Below are 16,684 nucleotides of genomic sequence, written 5' to 3'. Positions count from 1 at the left end.
TCTAATCGGGTGTGTGTCGGAATGTGGGTACTCGTTAATATTTAGTACACTGTCTAACATCTCAACAGTTCTCGTCGGCAAGAGAGCGCAGTTTTTAAAAGCTTTGCCTGTATCCCGCTATGTCGCGTGGAGAACAGAGTTCACCTCGGCCACGATTCGACAGACAACCCTGTGAAAGACACAGGTGTAAAAAGTGTCATTTCATACAACGACACTCCTTGGCATCTACGTCACCCAGTACACACCTTATGTAAGAATTATCGTGTCCGCTTGTACGTATTCTCAGCCAGACAACCTTGCGGAACACTAGCTGTACTCCTGTCAAGGTAAGGTTTCCATGCCGGCAACTTTTTCAATATGGGTTTCTGTTCAGGCCCCCTTTGTAGTCTAAGCGCCAATATCGCTTTGTGCAACATCAACGCTTGCCTGTTACTGTACCTATCGTTAATGACAAACCTCCCCCAACAGGTTCCCTGTCCAGTGCTGAAACTCCGTGTATATACCGGGGGCTTCAAACTCCTCCAGCACCAGATGCTCTAACTAGTGCTGTTACTCCGTGTATATACCGGGGGCTTCAAACTCCTCCAGCACCAGATGCTCTAACTAGTGCTGTTACTCCGTGTATATACCGGGGGCTTCAAACTCCTCCAACACCAGATGCTCTGACTAGTGCTGTTACTCCGTGTATATACCTGGGGCTTCAAACTCCTCCAACACCAGATGCTCTGTCCAGACTTGGTACTCTCTGTATCCACCGGGCGCTATCAAACTCATCCAAAACTAGGTGTTCTGTCCATATCTGTTACTCTCTGTATGTACTGTGTGCTATCAAACTCATCCAACACCGGGTGTTCTGTCCATATCTATTACTCTCTGTATGTACTGTGTGCTATCAAACTCACCCAACACCGGGTGCTCTGTCCAGACCTGTTACTCTCTGTATGTACTGTGTGTTGTCAAACTCATCCAACACCGGGTGCTCTGCCCATACCTGTTACTCTCTGTATGTACTGTATGCTGTCAAACTCACCCAACACCGGGTGCTCTGTCCAGACCTGTTACTCTCTGTATGTACTGTGTGCTGTCAAATTCACCCAACACCGGGTGCTCTGCCCATACCTGTTACTCTCTGTATGTACTGTGTGCTGTCAAACTCATCCAACACCGGGTGCTCTGTCCAGACCTGTTACTCTCTGTATGTACTGTATGCTGTCAAACGTACCCAACACCGGGTGCTCTGTCCATACCTGTTACTCTCTGTATGTACTGTATGCTGTCAAACGTACCCAACACCGGGTGCTCTGTCCAGACCTGTTACTCTCTGTATGTACTGTGTGCTGTCAAATTCATCCAACACCGGGTGCTCTGTCCAGACCTGTTACTCTCTGTATGTACTGTATGCTGTCAAACTCATCCAACACCGGGTGCTCTGCCCATACCTGTTACTCTCTGTATGTACTGTGTGCTGTCAAACTCATCCAACACCGGGTGCTCTGTCCAGACCTGTTACTCTCTGTATGTACTGTATGCTGTCAAACGTACCCAACACCGGGTGCTCTGCCCATACCTGTTACTCTCTGTATGTACTGTATGCCGTCAAACTCATCCAACACCAGATGCTCTGTCCATACCTGTTACTCTCTGTATGTACTGTATGCTGTCAAACTCATCCAACACCGGGTGCTCTGTCCAGACCTGTTACTCTCTGTATGTACTGTATGCTGTCAAACTCACCCAACACCGGTTGCTCTGTCCAGACCTGTTACTCTCTGTATGTACTGTGTGCTGTCAAACTCATCCAACACTGGGTGCTCTGTCCAGACCTGTTACTCTCTGTATGTACTGTGTGCAATCAGCCTCCTGCAACACCGGGTGCTCTGCCCATACCTGTTACTCTCTGTATGTACTGTATGCTGTCAAACGTACCCAACACCGGGTGCTCTGCCCATACCTGTTACTCTCTGTATGTACTGTATGCTGTCAAATTCACCCAACACCGGGTGCTCTGTCCATACCTGTTACTCTCTGTATGTACTGTATGCTGTCAAACTCATCCAACACCGGGTGCTCTGTCCATACCTGTTACTCTCTGTATGTACTGTATGCTGTCAAACGTACCCAACACCGGGTGCTCTGTCCATACCTGTTACTTTCTGTATGTACTGTGTGCTGTCAAACGTACCCAACACCGGGTGCTCTGTCCAGACCTGTTACTCTCTGTATGTACTGTATGCTGTCAAACTCATCCAACACCGGGTGCTCTGCCCATACCTGTTACTCTCTGTATGTACTGTATGCTGTCAAATTCACCCAACACCGGGTGCTCTGCCCATACCTGTTACTCTCTGTATGTACTGTATGCTGTCAAACTCACCCAACACCGGGTGCTCTGTCCAGACCTGTTACTCTCTGTATGTACTGTATGCTGTCAAACTCATCCAACACCGGTTACTCTGTCCAGCCCTGTTACTCTCTGTATGTACTGTGTGCTGTCAAACTCATCCAACACCGGGTGCTCTGTCAAGACATGGTACTCTCTGTATCGACTGGGCGCTATCAAACTCCCCCGACACCAGGTGCCCTGGCCAGACATGGCACTCTCTGTATCGACTGGGCGCTATCAAACTCCAGCCGTACTGGGTTCTGTGAATCTGCTAAATGTTGTTCAAGCTGAAACCTGTATATTTGTTTTTCAGAACCATGATAGCTTTCCTTGTTTTAATCGGAATCGTGGCTGTTTACGGGTGAGTGGTATAAGGTAATCAACGTATGGGTGAGTTGAATAAACTAGTATATAAGGTGTAGATTGTGGGTGAGTAATATGAGATGGTGAGGTGAGGTGAAATGGAGTTTAACGTCGCGTCCAACATTATTGCACTTATATAGCGACGTGCATGTACGTGTGTGTTTGTGTGGCTGCTTGTACTAGTCCGGACTGATGCCGATTTATAGTGCTAGCCCACTGAGATACCATGCCGCAGTTTAACATGAATACCCTACTCAGACACAGTATACTGACTCCGAGCTGACCAGTCCTTGTTTTAGCCCCTTAATGCCGAGCGCCAGACAGTGTAACAACAAGTACCATCTTTTAACGTCTTTTGGTATGACGCGGCCGGGGATCGAACCCCTGACCTGAACGTCCGACAACTGGTAGTCTAGATCACGTACTTTGAGTAACCCCCTAACAAGTGTAAATTAGCACGGCTCCCATGGCCGAAAGCTATGAATACACAATGCCATTTAGAAAGTGGTCAAATGTAACTGATGTTATATTTGGGATAACACTTTCTTAGTAAACTACCAGTTGTCGGACTTTCATTTTGTGGAAGCCTCGGTGGCTGAGTGGGTTAGATCGCTGACTTTGTGTGCTGGGGATTAGGTGCCTCATCCTGGCAGGTATGGGTTCGAATCCCGGACGGGACTCAACCCAAAAAGTACTAGAATCTGTACTTTACTTGGAAAGTGTTATCCCAAATATAACATCAGTTACATTTGACCACTTTCTAAATGGCACTGTGTATTCACTGATTAAGATTGTTAGTTTGTCAACATCATGCCCCAGTTCAAGGGTTTCAAGTTTAAAGTCAGGTTTACCTCCCAGTCCTCTTTAAAACTGAAAAAAGAAGCCCCAGCTCATCAAGGGCTTCTCTGCGTTCAGACAGGACCCTACAGATGGCCACCACCACCACCACTCCTGCATCCACAACAACCAACAACAGCTGAAGGCGACCCAGGTGATCACCAGCGTCATCGCCGACATGGAGAAAGATGGAGACGGCATTGTTGAGCAGACCGAGGTCAAGACTGAGTTTCTCACCAAGTATGACAAGGACAGTAAGAGACGCTACTTATTATATACCCGCGTGAGGATTCGGATAAGCGTTGGTATCCGTAACCTATGTTTGTTGTAAATGTTGGCCATCTTCCCGAGGCAAGAGAGTTAACTGACTATAAAAGTCCAGTTTCCACCCTGACCGAACTAGGCTGGTATTATGGAGTTACATTTTGGCTGGACTAACGAGTCTATGCATAGTCCAATCAAAATCGCGCTCAGAAATCGAAATCCGGTTCGTAAACTGTCATGCAGATTTCGGTCGATTGAAGGATTTGCAAAGCATGTGCACCGCTAACTCGTTGTCAACAGATATTTTCTAAATCTGTTCATGTTTTTGATCAAGGTGTTCACGTGTTTTGATGCGTTTGCGATGTAAGACACGTTTTATCACAGTATAGATCTTGATTATCGATCAGTTCGTCTTGACTGGTCGCCGCAGTTTTGTTTGAAGCAAATGCAAGTGATACGAGAGGTGGAATCTGATTGGTCCATAGGAGAGGCATAGAAGGGATATAACTCGTAAAAGCCACTGGTGGCGCTACGATCGAGCCCAGGAATTCCAGCCTAATTCGGCAAGGGTGGAAACTGGACTTTTGAAGTCAGTTAACTCTCTTGCCTCGGGAAGATGGCGTTGACTAGCATGAATATATTGGTTCGGCTGGGTTTCTTTTACTGATTTACCTGATCCAGACTTGATTAGTTTCAAACATTTGTTACGAAACTTAGGAAATAAATATAACATTCCTTAACGCTAGGCGACCTGAATCGACCTATTTTGATATGACTGGAATACTGTTTAAAGGGACGTTAAACCCAACTCATTCACTCACTCCTATGTCCTTTGAGAAGCAGTGCCATAAACCCTCAAATAGAGGCCAGGGACCCTACACTGGACATTGCCCTTGTTGATTGCATCCCAAAACGGCTGACCAATTTATATGTATTGGAGAAAACAGGCTCACGAGGTTTTGGTAGACAGAGCATGCCCTGGGGAGAGTATGCCCGCGGTTTTTCCCGACCCCCAGGGCATGCTCTGTCTACCAAAACCGAGGGAAAGTGTTTTTTCATGCTTATAAACCGAAAAAAGAAATTAAAACAACATTTATCAACGCGTAAAATATCTGTTGCTGGCGTACGGATCTTGAAAAGGACATTCTAAAAACCAGTGAAGCTTATCAACACCTCTGTAGCCTCGCGGTACACTCACTGGGCTACAGATATGAAGTTTGCGAGTTCGATCCTCGGTAATATAAAGGAAACATGTGTCATTTCATTTTACATTTCATTACATGTTACAATATGCACGGAAGTTATATCAATAAAATACCCAGGACATTGTATAAAATCCCAGGGATATTATATAAAATCCCAGGGACATTACAACGTCCCTGCTTATGAGATTTAACCCAACTGGAAAGTAAAACCTCACAATAGGTTTTAATGCCTATAGAAAGAAGTCTCTTACTTAATAGCGATCCCAATGAATAGGTTTATAATCTGGACGTAATATAATTTGGCCTCAGGTTTTACACAAATCAAACTTGTCCTAAAATATATAAATCATGTTGTGTTGCGATATTACGTCTCTTCAGCGTATGGTATATCGATTAGGGTTAATACCCTGGGACCATTCGACACCGTAGCGTCGTTTCGGAAGTGACGTCACCTTCTCAAACTCTCAGTCTCTTACCTCAACTGAAGATCCGGGTTAGAATTGATCTTCAGCAACCCATACTTGTCGTAAGACTGTACAAACGGGATTGGGTGGTCAGACCAGATTTGGTTGATGCATGTCATCGTATTCCAGTTACATAGATCGATGCTCATGATGTCAATCACTGGATTGTCCGGTCCAGACTGCATTATTTACAAACTGTCATCATAATGCTGGAAAATTGCCGATTGCGGTGTTAAACAACAAACAACTTATTTAGTTCCTGAATAATATAAGTTCATCTGCAAAAAGATATATCTAATATTTATATCTGTAGTATTGAAAACAATAAACATAACTTGAATATATTCCTAAGAATGATAAAAGATCTTGTTCAAGTGGCGTGGTTCATACCCAGAAAGAACAGCTGTATTGCAACGTTTGAAGAAATATGGTCAATACAACTATTTGAAATACAGTAAACTTCGGTTATAACGAACTCAAAGGGACTACTAATTTTAGTTCGTTATAACCGTAGTTCGTTATAAGTACATTTACAGCATGACTACAGCAAGTAGTCGGGACCAAAAAGAGAGTTCGTTATATCTCTCAGTTCGTTATAAGCGTGTTCGTTATAACCGTAGTTTACTGTACTGTAATTAGAAACAGTTGCTTGGTACGTACAGTAAACTACGGTTATAACGAACACGCTAATAACGAACTGACGGATATAACGAACTGACTTTTTGGTCCCGACTACTTGCTGTAGTCATGCTGTATATGTACTTATAACGAACTACGGTTATAACGAACTAAAATTAGTAGTCCCTTTGAGTTCGTTATAACCGTAGTTTACTGTATACATGTATATGCGCATATATATTCATGCCCCGACCAATATACTGCTCATGCTACATGTCAAGAAATACGAACATTTAGCCGTGTAATATATTGTATGCATATTGTCTGAATGCATCTCCGTCACAAATTCATCCTGACAATGTATGCGATAACATACATGCTGAACATGCGAAAATGTAAATTCCTTCTGAAATGAATTTTTTTTTAAAGAAAAATAAACAAACAGAAATCTTACACTGACTTAGCACAGTATTCGCGGTACTATTTTAAAAAACAACAATTTGTTCAGAAAATGCTTGAAAAGATCATTTTGCCTCGAGTTTTGCGAAAACATATTCGCTTGACAGGCTGTTGATGATGATGTTTCAGTGAGCGGCGATGTCTCGGAGGATGAGTTTGTGAAACAATGGCATCAGCGGTACCACGACGAGCACGACTTTGCCGGCTACCTCTTCCACCACTTCGATGCCAACGACGACCTAAAACTCACCGACAGTGACGTCGTCGCTTTGGAAAAAGGTCTCGATACCGACGGTTGGTGTTCATTCATTCATTCATTCATTCATTCATTCACGCTTTCAGGTTACGGGATGGGTAGAGAAGGGGTGGTTGTCTTTTGTCGTAAACCTCCCGGTAAAATTAATGAATTTATTCAATGGGGACTGACTACAAAAGTGTACAACAATAAGATTTACACATATGTACCCAACGGAAAGTACATATCGTACGCTTAGAACACAATCGCATTAAAATCACATCTTTTTCTCCGATACGATACCTCTCTGCGTGAAGATCAGGTCACGTCAAGTGAACCTTGAGGGTACTTTCACCGCCCAATCAAAATGAAAGATTTGTTGGTTCTTAGCCAATCAGATGTCAGCTTTCTAAAGCTATTCTGCTCCATATCTTTACCCCCTCAATTCGGAAATTTCGTTTCGTACAAATGAAAACCCACACAGAACACACATGTTCTGTCGTTGTTCCTTTGTCGCCAGTTTCAGAAACTGTGAACACTTTGGACTTGACAGTCTCTGAAACAGACATATGGATGGTGTGTGCGAAGGAATGAGTTGTCTCCCCTCTCTTTAACCATTGACTCCGGTTTATGAATTGCAGGAGATGGGCGAGTCTCGGTTGCAGAGTTCCAGACCTACTTAACCAACGTAAGTCACGTGACGATACCCTTTTCCAGTGATACACATGCAGTTGCCAGATACCTATCCGCCATGATTGTTTGAAGCAGAAAAAATAAAAGCCGTGGGTAGCTATAGTGTAAAAACACAACCAAAATAAATTCCGAAAGCATTTCCTAAACATCGAAAATTAGAAACCGATATCGAAAATTTACCGAAAATAGAAGTTATATAATGGATTGTGGCAACCTGATTTATTGATTCTGAAAATGTATAATGTTGATAGAAACAAGCAACAACATTTAAAAAGGAATCCCAGTGAGATACAAAAAACAACCAAAGTGAGATGGAAATTCTGAACCCGTGGAAAATCTAGAGTAGCTTGATTTATGTCTCTTGCATTACAGTAAGGTCTGTGAGGAAGTGAAAATAGTAAGGACTGTGAGGAAGGGGAAATAGTAAGGACTGTGAGGAAGGGGAAATAGTAAGGACTGTGAGGAAGGGGAAATAGTAAAGACTGAGGAAGTGAAAATAGTAAGGACTGTGAGGAAGGGGAAATAGTAAGGACTGTGAGGAAGGGGAAATAGTAAAGACTGTGAGGAAGTGAAAATAGTAAGGACTGTGAGGAAGGGGAAATAGTAAGGAATGTGAGGAAGGGAAAATAGTAAGGAATGTGAGGAAGTGAAAATAATAAGGACTGTGAGGAAGGGAAAATAGTAAGAAATGCTAGGAAGGTAAAATAGTAAGGAATGTGAGGAAGGGGAAATAGTAAGGAATGTGAGGAAGTGAAAATAGTAAGGACTGTGAGGCAGGGAAAATAGTAAGGAATGTGGGGAAGAGAAAATAGTAAGGACTGTGAGGAAGGGAAATAGTAAGAAATGCTAGGAAGGTAAAATAGTAAGGACTGTGAGGAAGGGGAAATAGTAAGGACTATGAGGAAGGGAAAATAGTAAGGGCTGTGAGGAAAGGAAAATAGTAAGGAATGTGCGGAAGTGAAAATAGTAAAGACTGTGAGGAAGTGAAAATAGTAAAGACTGTGAGGAAGTGAAAATAGTAAGGACTGTGAGGAAGAGAAAATAGTAAGGACTGTGAGGAAGTGAACATAGTAAGGAATGTGAGGAAGTGAAAATAGTAAGGACTGTGAGGAAGGGAAAATAGTAAGGAATGCGAGGAAGGGAAAATACTAAGGACTGTGAGGAAGGGAAAATACTAAGGAATGTGAGGAAGGGAAAATACTAAAGAATGTGAGGTAGTGAAAATAGTAAGGAATGTGAGGAAGGGAAAATAGTAAAGACTGTGAGGAAGTGAAAATAGTAAGGAATGTGAGGAAGTGAAAATAGTAAGGAATGTGAGGAAGTGAAAATAATAAGGACTGTGAGGAAGGGAAAATAGTAAGGACTGTGAGGAAGGGAAAATAATAAGGAATGTGCGGAAAGGAAAATAGTAAGGGTTGTGAAGAAGGGAATAGTAAGGACTGTGGGGAAGGGAAATTAGTAAGGACTGTGAGGAAGGGAAAATAGTAAGGGTTGTGAGTAAGGGAAAATAGTAAGGCCTGTGAGAACGACTAGACCGATCTTGGGCCACATCTCAACAAACATGGGATTTCTCTGTTCACAAAACACATCACTAATTAGTGGTATTTTCGCTTGTCGGGGAGCAGATATCAGTTCGCTTTATACGTTAGTTCACTGTAGAGAGTTTGTTAAGTGCGTAAATTTGATAAATATGATAATATATAGGCGATAAATGGGGGATTTTGTAACAGTTCGTTGCATCCGTTTGTTCGCTCTATCCGTGTTCTACTGTAGTAGTCTGGGTAACTTTGGAAACTAAAATGTCATTTACTTATGAAACTAATCATTGCAAGATGCAGTGTGTTGTTTTGGACAGGCGTCTAAAAGGCGGCTGAAAATCCGTGACCAAAGAAAGAAATCGTACACATCTCTCAAAATGGCCGAACGTGTCCAGTAAAACGTATTCTTCTCAAACACTGGACCCAAATACGACGTTTATGACTATTCTCAACTGACTGAATAACAAAGTTCCTAAATTTCATGATAGAATATGTAATTATATTCAGAAATCACTGCATTTCAATGTTAAGACTGGAAGACTTCTGTTGCCCGAAAACTTAGGGACTGGTGTGTGGGTGAGATTGGTCTTTGGGTGAGTGAGTGAGAGTGAGTGAGCATTGTTTTTCGCCGCTTTCAGCAATTTTCCAGCAATATCACGGCTTCACACATTGTACCCATGTCGGGAATCGAACCCGGGTCTTCGGAGTGACGAGCGAACGGTTTAACCATTTGGCTACCGATTGGTCTTTGGACTATATCATATTTTGCTGACACACACACTCACTCATATTATGACCAATTTATCTCCCCCTCCAATACATGGGAGTGCGGCGTTAAACAACAAACCAACCAACCAACAACCAATACATGGAACATTTGTTTATGACCCCGTCCCTATAATTAATGACCAGTACCTAAATGATGTTCAGATTAATAACTATGTTTGAAAAATACTTAACACTTCGAATGTTTCAGCTCTACACCAACTGTGTTCCATCTCACGTCAATTGATATCATCTGTCAAAAAAAACTTTGTGATCGACCTTCCAAACGTGTTTCATTTATCAGAGTGGGTGGTAAGGGTCCCACGGTGTTGGTTGACAATGAAGATGAGGCGATGACGCGCAAGGACCACGGGATCAGCATCGTTGAAGTAGGGCCCCTACTTGGCCCACGCGTTCTGCATAGTTAAGAAAACATTTACGTATCATTAAGAAAGCTGTCACATATTTTGATATGAATGAGAATTAGTCTTTGTTCAGAACAAACATGTACATGGTTTGGATTTATAACAACATTAAATAAGTCTACAAATACTTCTATATACCTTGCTAGTTCTCCTCCTCTACACATCACATGTATTGTTCCTGTATATACCCAGACCTCGTCAACACTTGCTTGTTCCTGTATATACCTAGACCTCGTCAACACTTGCTTGTTCCTGTATATACCCAGACCTCGTCAACACTTGCTTGTTCCTGTATATACCCAGTCCTCGTCAACACTTGCTTGTTCCTGTATATACCTAGACCTCGTCAACACTTGCTTGTTCCTGTATACACTCAGACCTCGTCAACACTTGCTTGTTCCTGTATATACCCAGACCTCGTCAACACTTGCTTGTTCCTGTATATACCCAGACCTCGACAACACTAGCTAGTTCCTGTATATACCCAGACCTCGACAACACTAGCTAGTTCCTGTATACACTCAGACCTCGTCAACACTTGCTTGTTCCTGTATATACCCAGACCTCGTCAACATTAGCTAGTTCCTGTATATACCCAGACCTCGTCAACACTTGCTTGTTCCTGTGTATACCCAGACCTCGTCAACACTTGCTTGTTCCTGTGTATACTCAGACCTCGTCAACACTTGCTAGTTCCTGTATATACCCAGACCTCGTCAACACTTGCTTGTTCCTGTATATACCCAGACCTCGTCAACATTAGCTAGTTCCTGTATATACCCAGACCTCGTCAACACTTGCTTGTTCCTGTATATACCCAGACCTCGTCAACACTTGCTAGTTCCTGTATATACCCAGACCTCGTCAACACTTGCTTGTTCCTGTATATACCCAGACCTCGACAACACTAGCTAGTTCCTGTATATACCCAGACCTCGACAACACTAGCTAGTTCCTGTATACACTCAGACCTCGTCAACACTTGCTTGTTCCTGTATATACCCAGACCTCGTCAACATTAGCTAGTTCCTGTATATACCCAGACCTCGTCAACACTTGCTTGTTCCTGTGTATACTCAGACCTCGTCAACACTTGCTAGTTCCTGTATATACCCAGACCTCGTCAACACTTGCTTGTTCCTGTATATACCCAGACCTCGTCAACATTAGCTAGTTCCTGTATATACCCAGACCTCGTCAACACTTGCTAGTTCCTGTATATACTCAGACCTCGTCAACACTTGCTTGTTCCTGTATATACCCAGAGCTCGTCAACACTTGCTAGTTCCTGTATATACCCAGACCTCGTCAACACTTGCTTGTTCCTGAATATACCCAGACCTCGTCAACACTTGTTTGTTCCTGTATATACCCAGACCTCGTCAACACTTGCTTGGTCCTGTATATACCCAGACCTCGTCAACACTTGCTTGTTCCTGTATATACCCAGACCTCGTCAACACTTGCTTGTTCCTGTATATACCCAGACCTCGCCAACACTTGCTTGTTCCTGTATATACCCAGACGTCGTCAACACTTGCTTGTTCCTGAATATACCTAGACCTCGTCAACACTTGCTAGTTCCTGTATATACCCAGACCTCGTCAACACTTGCTTGTTCCTGAATATACCTAGACCTCGTCAACACTTGTTTGTTCCTGTATATACCCAGACCTCGTCAACACTTGCTTGTTCCTGTATATACCCAGACCTCGTCATCACTTGCTAGTTCCTGTATATACCTAGACCTCGTCAACACTTGCTTGTTCCTGTATATACCTAGACCTCGTCAACACTTGCTTGTTCCTGTATATACCTAGATCTCGTCAACACTTGCTTGTTCCTGTATATACCCAGACCTCGTCAACACTTGCTTGTTCCTGTATACACTCAGACCTCGTCAACACTTGCTTGTTCCTGTATATACCCAGTCCTCGTCAACACTTGCTTGTTCCTGTATATACCTAGACCTCGTCAACACTTGCTTGTTCCTGTATATACCTAGACCTCGTCAACACTTGCTTGTTCCTGTATATACCCAGACCTCGCCAACACTTGCTTGTTCCTGTATATACCCAGACGTCGTCAACACTTGCTTGTTCCTGAATATACCTAGACCTCGTCAACACTTGCTAGTTCCTGTATATACCCAGACCTCGTCAACACTTGCTTGTTCCTGAATATACCTAGACCTCGTCAACACTTGTTTGTTCCTGTATATACCCAGACCTCGTCAACACTTGCTTGTTCCTGTATATACCCAGACCTCGTCATGACTTGCTAGTTCCTGTATATACCTAGACCTCGTCAACACTTGCTTGTTCCTGTATATACCTAGACCTCGTCAACACTTGCTTGTTCCTGTATATACCTAGACCTCGTCAACACTTGCTTGTTCCTGTATATACCCAGACCTCGTCAACACTTGCTTGTTCCTGTATACACTCAGACCTCGTCAACACTTGCTTGTTCCTGTATATACCCAGACCTCGTCAACACTTGCTTGTTCCTGTATATACCCAGACCTCGACAACACTAGCTAGTTCCTGTATATACCCAGACCTCGACAACACTAGCTAGTTCCTGTATACACTCAGACCTCGTCAACACTTGCTTGTTCCTGTATATACCCAGACCTCGTCAACATTAGCTAGTTCCTGTATATACCCAGACCTCGTCAACACTTGCTTGTTCCTGTGTATACTCAGACCTCGTCAACACTTGCTAGTTCCTGTATATACCCAGACCTCGTCAACACTTGCTTGTTCCTGTATATACCCAGACCTCGTCAACATTAGCTAGTTCCTGTATATACCCAGACCTCGTCAACACTTGCTAGTTCCTGTATATACTCAGACCTCGTCAACACTTGCTTGTTCCTGTATATACCCAGAGCTCGTCAACACTTGCTAGTTCCTGTATATACCCAGACCTCGTCAACACTTGCTTGTTCCTGAATATACCTAGACCTCGTCAACACTTGTTTGTTCCTGTATATACCCAGACCTCGTCAACACTTGCTTGGTCCTGTATATACCCAGACCTCGTCAACACTTGCTTGTTCCTGTATATACCCAGACCTCGTCAACACTTGCTTGTTCCTGTATATACCCAGACCTCGCCAACACCTGCTTGTTCCTGTATATACCCAGACGTCGTCAACACTTGCTTGTTCCTGAATATACCTAGACCTCGTCAACACTTGCTAGTTCCTGTATATACCCAGACCTCGTCAACACTTGCTTGTTCCTGAATATACCTAGACCTCGTCAACACTTGTTTGTTCCTGTATATACCCAGACCTCGTCAACACTTGCTTGTTCCTGTATATACCCAGACCTCGTCATCACTTGCTAGTTCCTGTATATACCTAGACCTCGTCAACACTTGCTTGTTCCTGTATATACCTAGACCTCGTCAACACTTGCTTGTTCCTGTATATACCTAGACCTCGTCAACACTTGCTTGTTCCTGTATATACCCAGACCTCGTCAACACTTGCTTGTTCCTGTATACACTCAGACCTCGTCAACACTTGCTTGTTCCTGTATATACCCAGTCCTCGTCAACACTTGCTTGTTCCTGTATATACCTAGACCTCGTCAACACTTGCTTGTTCCTGTATATACCTAGACCTCGTCAACACTTGCTTGTTCCTGTATATACCTAGACCTCGTCAACACTTGCTTGTTCCTGTATATACCTAGACCTCGTCAACACTTGCTTGTTCCTGTATATACCCAGTCCTCGTCAACACTTGCTTGTTCCTGTATATACCCAGTCCTCGTCAACACTTGCTTGTTCCTGTATATACCTAGACCTCGTCAACACTTGCTTGTTCCTGTATATACCCAGTCCTCGTCAACACTTGCTTGTTCCTGTATATACCTAGACCTCGTCAACACTTGCTGGTTCCTGTATATACCCAGTCCTCGTCAACACTTGACTTCGTCAACACTTGCTTATTCCTGTCCATACCCAGTCCTCGTCAACACTTGCTTGTTCCTGAATATACCTAGACCTCGTCAACACTTGCTTGTTCCTGAATATACCCAGTCCTCGTCAACACTTGCTTGTTCCTGAATATACCTAGACCTCGTCAACACTTGCTTGTTCCTGAATATACCTAGACCTCGTCAACACTTGCTTGTTCCTGTATATACCCAGAGCTCGTCAACACTTGCTTGTTCCTGTATATACCCAGTCCTCGTCAACACTTGCTTGTTCCTGTATATACCCAGTCCTCGTCAACACTTGCTTGTTCCTGTATATACCTAGACCTCGTCAACACTTGCTTGTTCCTGTATATACCCAGTCCTCGTCAACACTTGCTTGTTCCTGTATATACCTAGACCTCGTCAACACTTGCTGGTTCCTGTATATACCCAGTCCTCGTCAACACTTGACTTCGTCAACACTTGCTTATTCCTGTCCATACCCAGTCCTCGTCAACACTTGCTTGTTCCTGAATATACCTAGACCTCGTCAACACTTGCTTGTTCCTGAATATACCCAGTCCTCGTCAACACTTGCTTGTTCCTGAATATACCTAGACCTCGTCAACACTTGCTTGTTCCTGAATATACCTAGACCTCGTCAACACTTGCTTGTTCCTGTATATACCCAGAGCTCGTCAACACTTGCTTGTTCCTGAATATACCTAGACCTCGTCAACACTTGCTTGTTCCTGAATATACCCAGTCCTCGTCAACACTTGCTTGTTCCTGAATATACCTAGACCTCGTCAACACTTGCTTGTTCCTGAATATACCTAGACCTCGTCAACACTTGCTTGTTCCTGTACATACCCAGACCCCGTCAACACTTGCTTGTTCCTGTATATACCCAGACCTCGTCAACACTAGCTAGTTCCTGTATATACCCAGACCTCGTCAACACTTGCTAGTTCCTGTGTATACTCAGACCTCGTCAACACTTGCTAGTTCCTGTATATACCCAGACCTCGTCAACACTTGCTTGTTCCTGTATATACCCAGACCTCGTCAACACTTGCTAGTTCCTGTATATACCTAGACCTCGTCAACACTTGTTTGTTCCTGTATATACCCAGACCTCGTCAACACTTGCTTGTTCCTGTATATACCTAGACCTCGACAACACTTGCTTGTTCCTGAATATACCCAGACCTCGTCAACACTTGCTTGTTCCTGTATATACCCAGACCTCGTCAACACTTGCTAGTTCCTGTATATACCCAGACCTCGTCAACACTTGCTTGTTCCTGTGTATACTCAGACCTCGTCAACACTTGCTAGTTCCTGTATATACCCAGACCTCGACAACACTTGCTGGTTCCTGTATATACCCAGACCTCGTCAACACTTGCTTGTTCCTGTATATACCTAGACCTCGTCAACACTTGCTTGTTCCTGTGTTTTATCAGACCTCGCCACCACTTGCTTGTTCCTGTATATACCCAGACCTCGTCAACACTTGCTTGTTCCTGTATATACCTAGACCTCGTCAACACTTGCTTGTTCCTGAATATACCCAGACCTCGTCAACACTTGCTTGTTCCTGTATATACCTAGACCTCGTCAACACTTGCTTGTTCCTGTATATACCTAGACCTCGTCAACACTTGCTTGTTCCTGTATATACCCAGACCTCGTCAACACTTGCTTGTTCCTGTATATACCTAGACCTCGTCAACACTTGCTTGTTCCTGTCTATACCCAGACCTCGTCAACACTTGCTTGTTCCTGTATATACCCAGACCTCGTCAACACTTGCTTGTTCCTGTTTATACCTAGACCTCGTCAACACTTGCTTGTTCCTGTATATACTCAGACCTCGTCAACACTTGCTAGTTCCTGTATATACCTAGACCTCGCCACCACTTGCTTGTTCCTGTATATACCCAGACCTCGTCAACACTTGCTAGTTCCTGTATATACCTAGACCTCGTCAACACTTGCTTGTTCCTGTTCTTGTATATGCTCAGACCTTTTCGTCCCGTCTAGTACGACGTGTGCTGTCAACAGTTGCTAGTTCTTGTATATACCCAACCTCGTCACCTCCTCTAACACCACGAGTCCAGTCTTACTTACTTACATTGGAGATTTAACGTGCGCTTTCCGACTGCAAGCGTATGTCGCACACGGGCCCGGCCAGGCCATTTAATGTGTTTCCGAAAAGGGGAAAAGTGAGTTTGTGCAACCCAGGAGGGGGGCTTTAGGGGATGCTTATATAGTGATTTTGAAATTTTGAGATTTGGAATGAATGCCAAGAGTGGGTGGAGGACGAACTGAGGGAGCTGTGTGTGTTGGGTGGTTGTTAGATAAGGTAGTTTTGGTTTTAATATTTTATTTTGGGGTTTAAATGCGACTAATTAGTCCTGTTTTAATTAGGTATATGCCTAAGGCGAGTGCTGTCAACAGATGCTAGTTCTTGTACATACCCAACCCCGTCATC

At 43.6% G+C, this 16,684-nt stretch overlaps 1 protein-coding gene across 1 annotated transcript; it reads left to right on the top strand.

The window, feature by feature from the left end:
* The first annotated feature begins 246 nt into the window (after positions 1-246).
* On the top strand, positions 247-10,103 carry LOC139455909 (calmodulin-like). Its single transcript, XM_071237459.1, has 6 exons — positions 247-326; positions 2,697-2,744; positions 3,662-3,837; positions 6,723-6,887; positions 7,470-7,516; positions 10,036-10,103. Exons 2-6 carry the CDS (start codon positions 2,701-2,703, stop codon positions 10,069-10,071), a joined length of 468 nt encoding a protein of 155 aa, XP_071093560.1. The 5' UTR covers positions 247-326; positions 2,697-2,700; the 3' UTR covers positions 10,072-10,103.
* The last annotated feature ends 6,581 nt before the right edge of the window (positions 10,104-16,684 follow it).

This window comes from Haliotis cracherodii, unplaced genomic scaffold (assembly GCF_022045235.1).
Source record: "Haliotis cracherodii isolate W230 unplaced genomic scaffold, xgHalCrac1.p SCAF_11, whole genome shotgun sequence".
Lineage (NCBI taxonomy): Eukaryota > Metazoa > Mollusca > Gastropoda > Lepetellida > Haliotidae > Haliotis > Haliotis cracherodii.
Note: the sequence above shows the minus strand (reverse complement) of the source record. Positions and strands in the feature narration are given on the sequence as shown.

What these genes read in the sequence shown, in the direction of transcription:
- LOC139455909 (XM_071237459.1), top strand. Translation starts at nt 2,701, where the DNA reads ATGATAGCTTTCCTTGTTTTAATCGGAATCGTGGCTGTTTACGG. An exon ending in CACCAAGTATGACAAGGACA is followed by an intron (nt 3,838 to 6,722) that starts GTAAGAGACGCT and finishes ATGATGTTTCAG; the next exon opens with TGAGCGGCGATGTCTCGGAG. An exon ending in AAAAGGTCTCGATACCGACG is followed by an intron (nt 6,888 to 7,469) that starts GTTGGTGTTCAT and finishes TATGAATTGCAG; the next exon opens with GAGATGGGCGAGTCTCGGTT.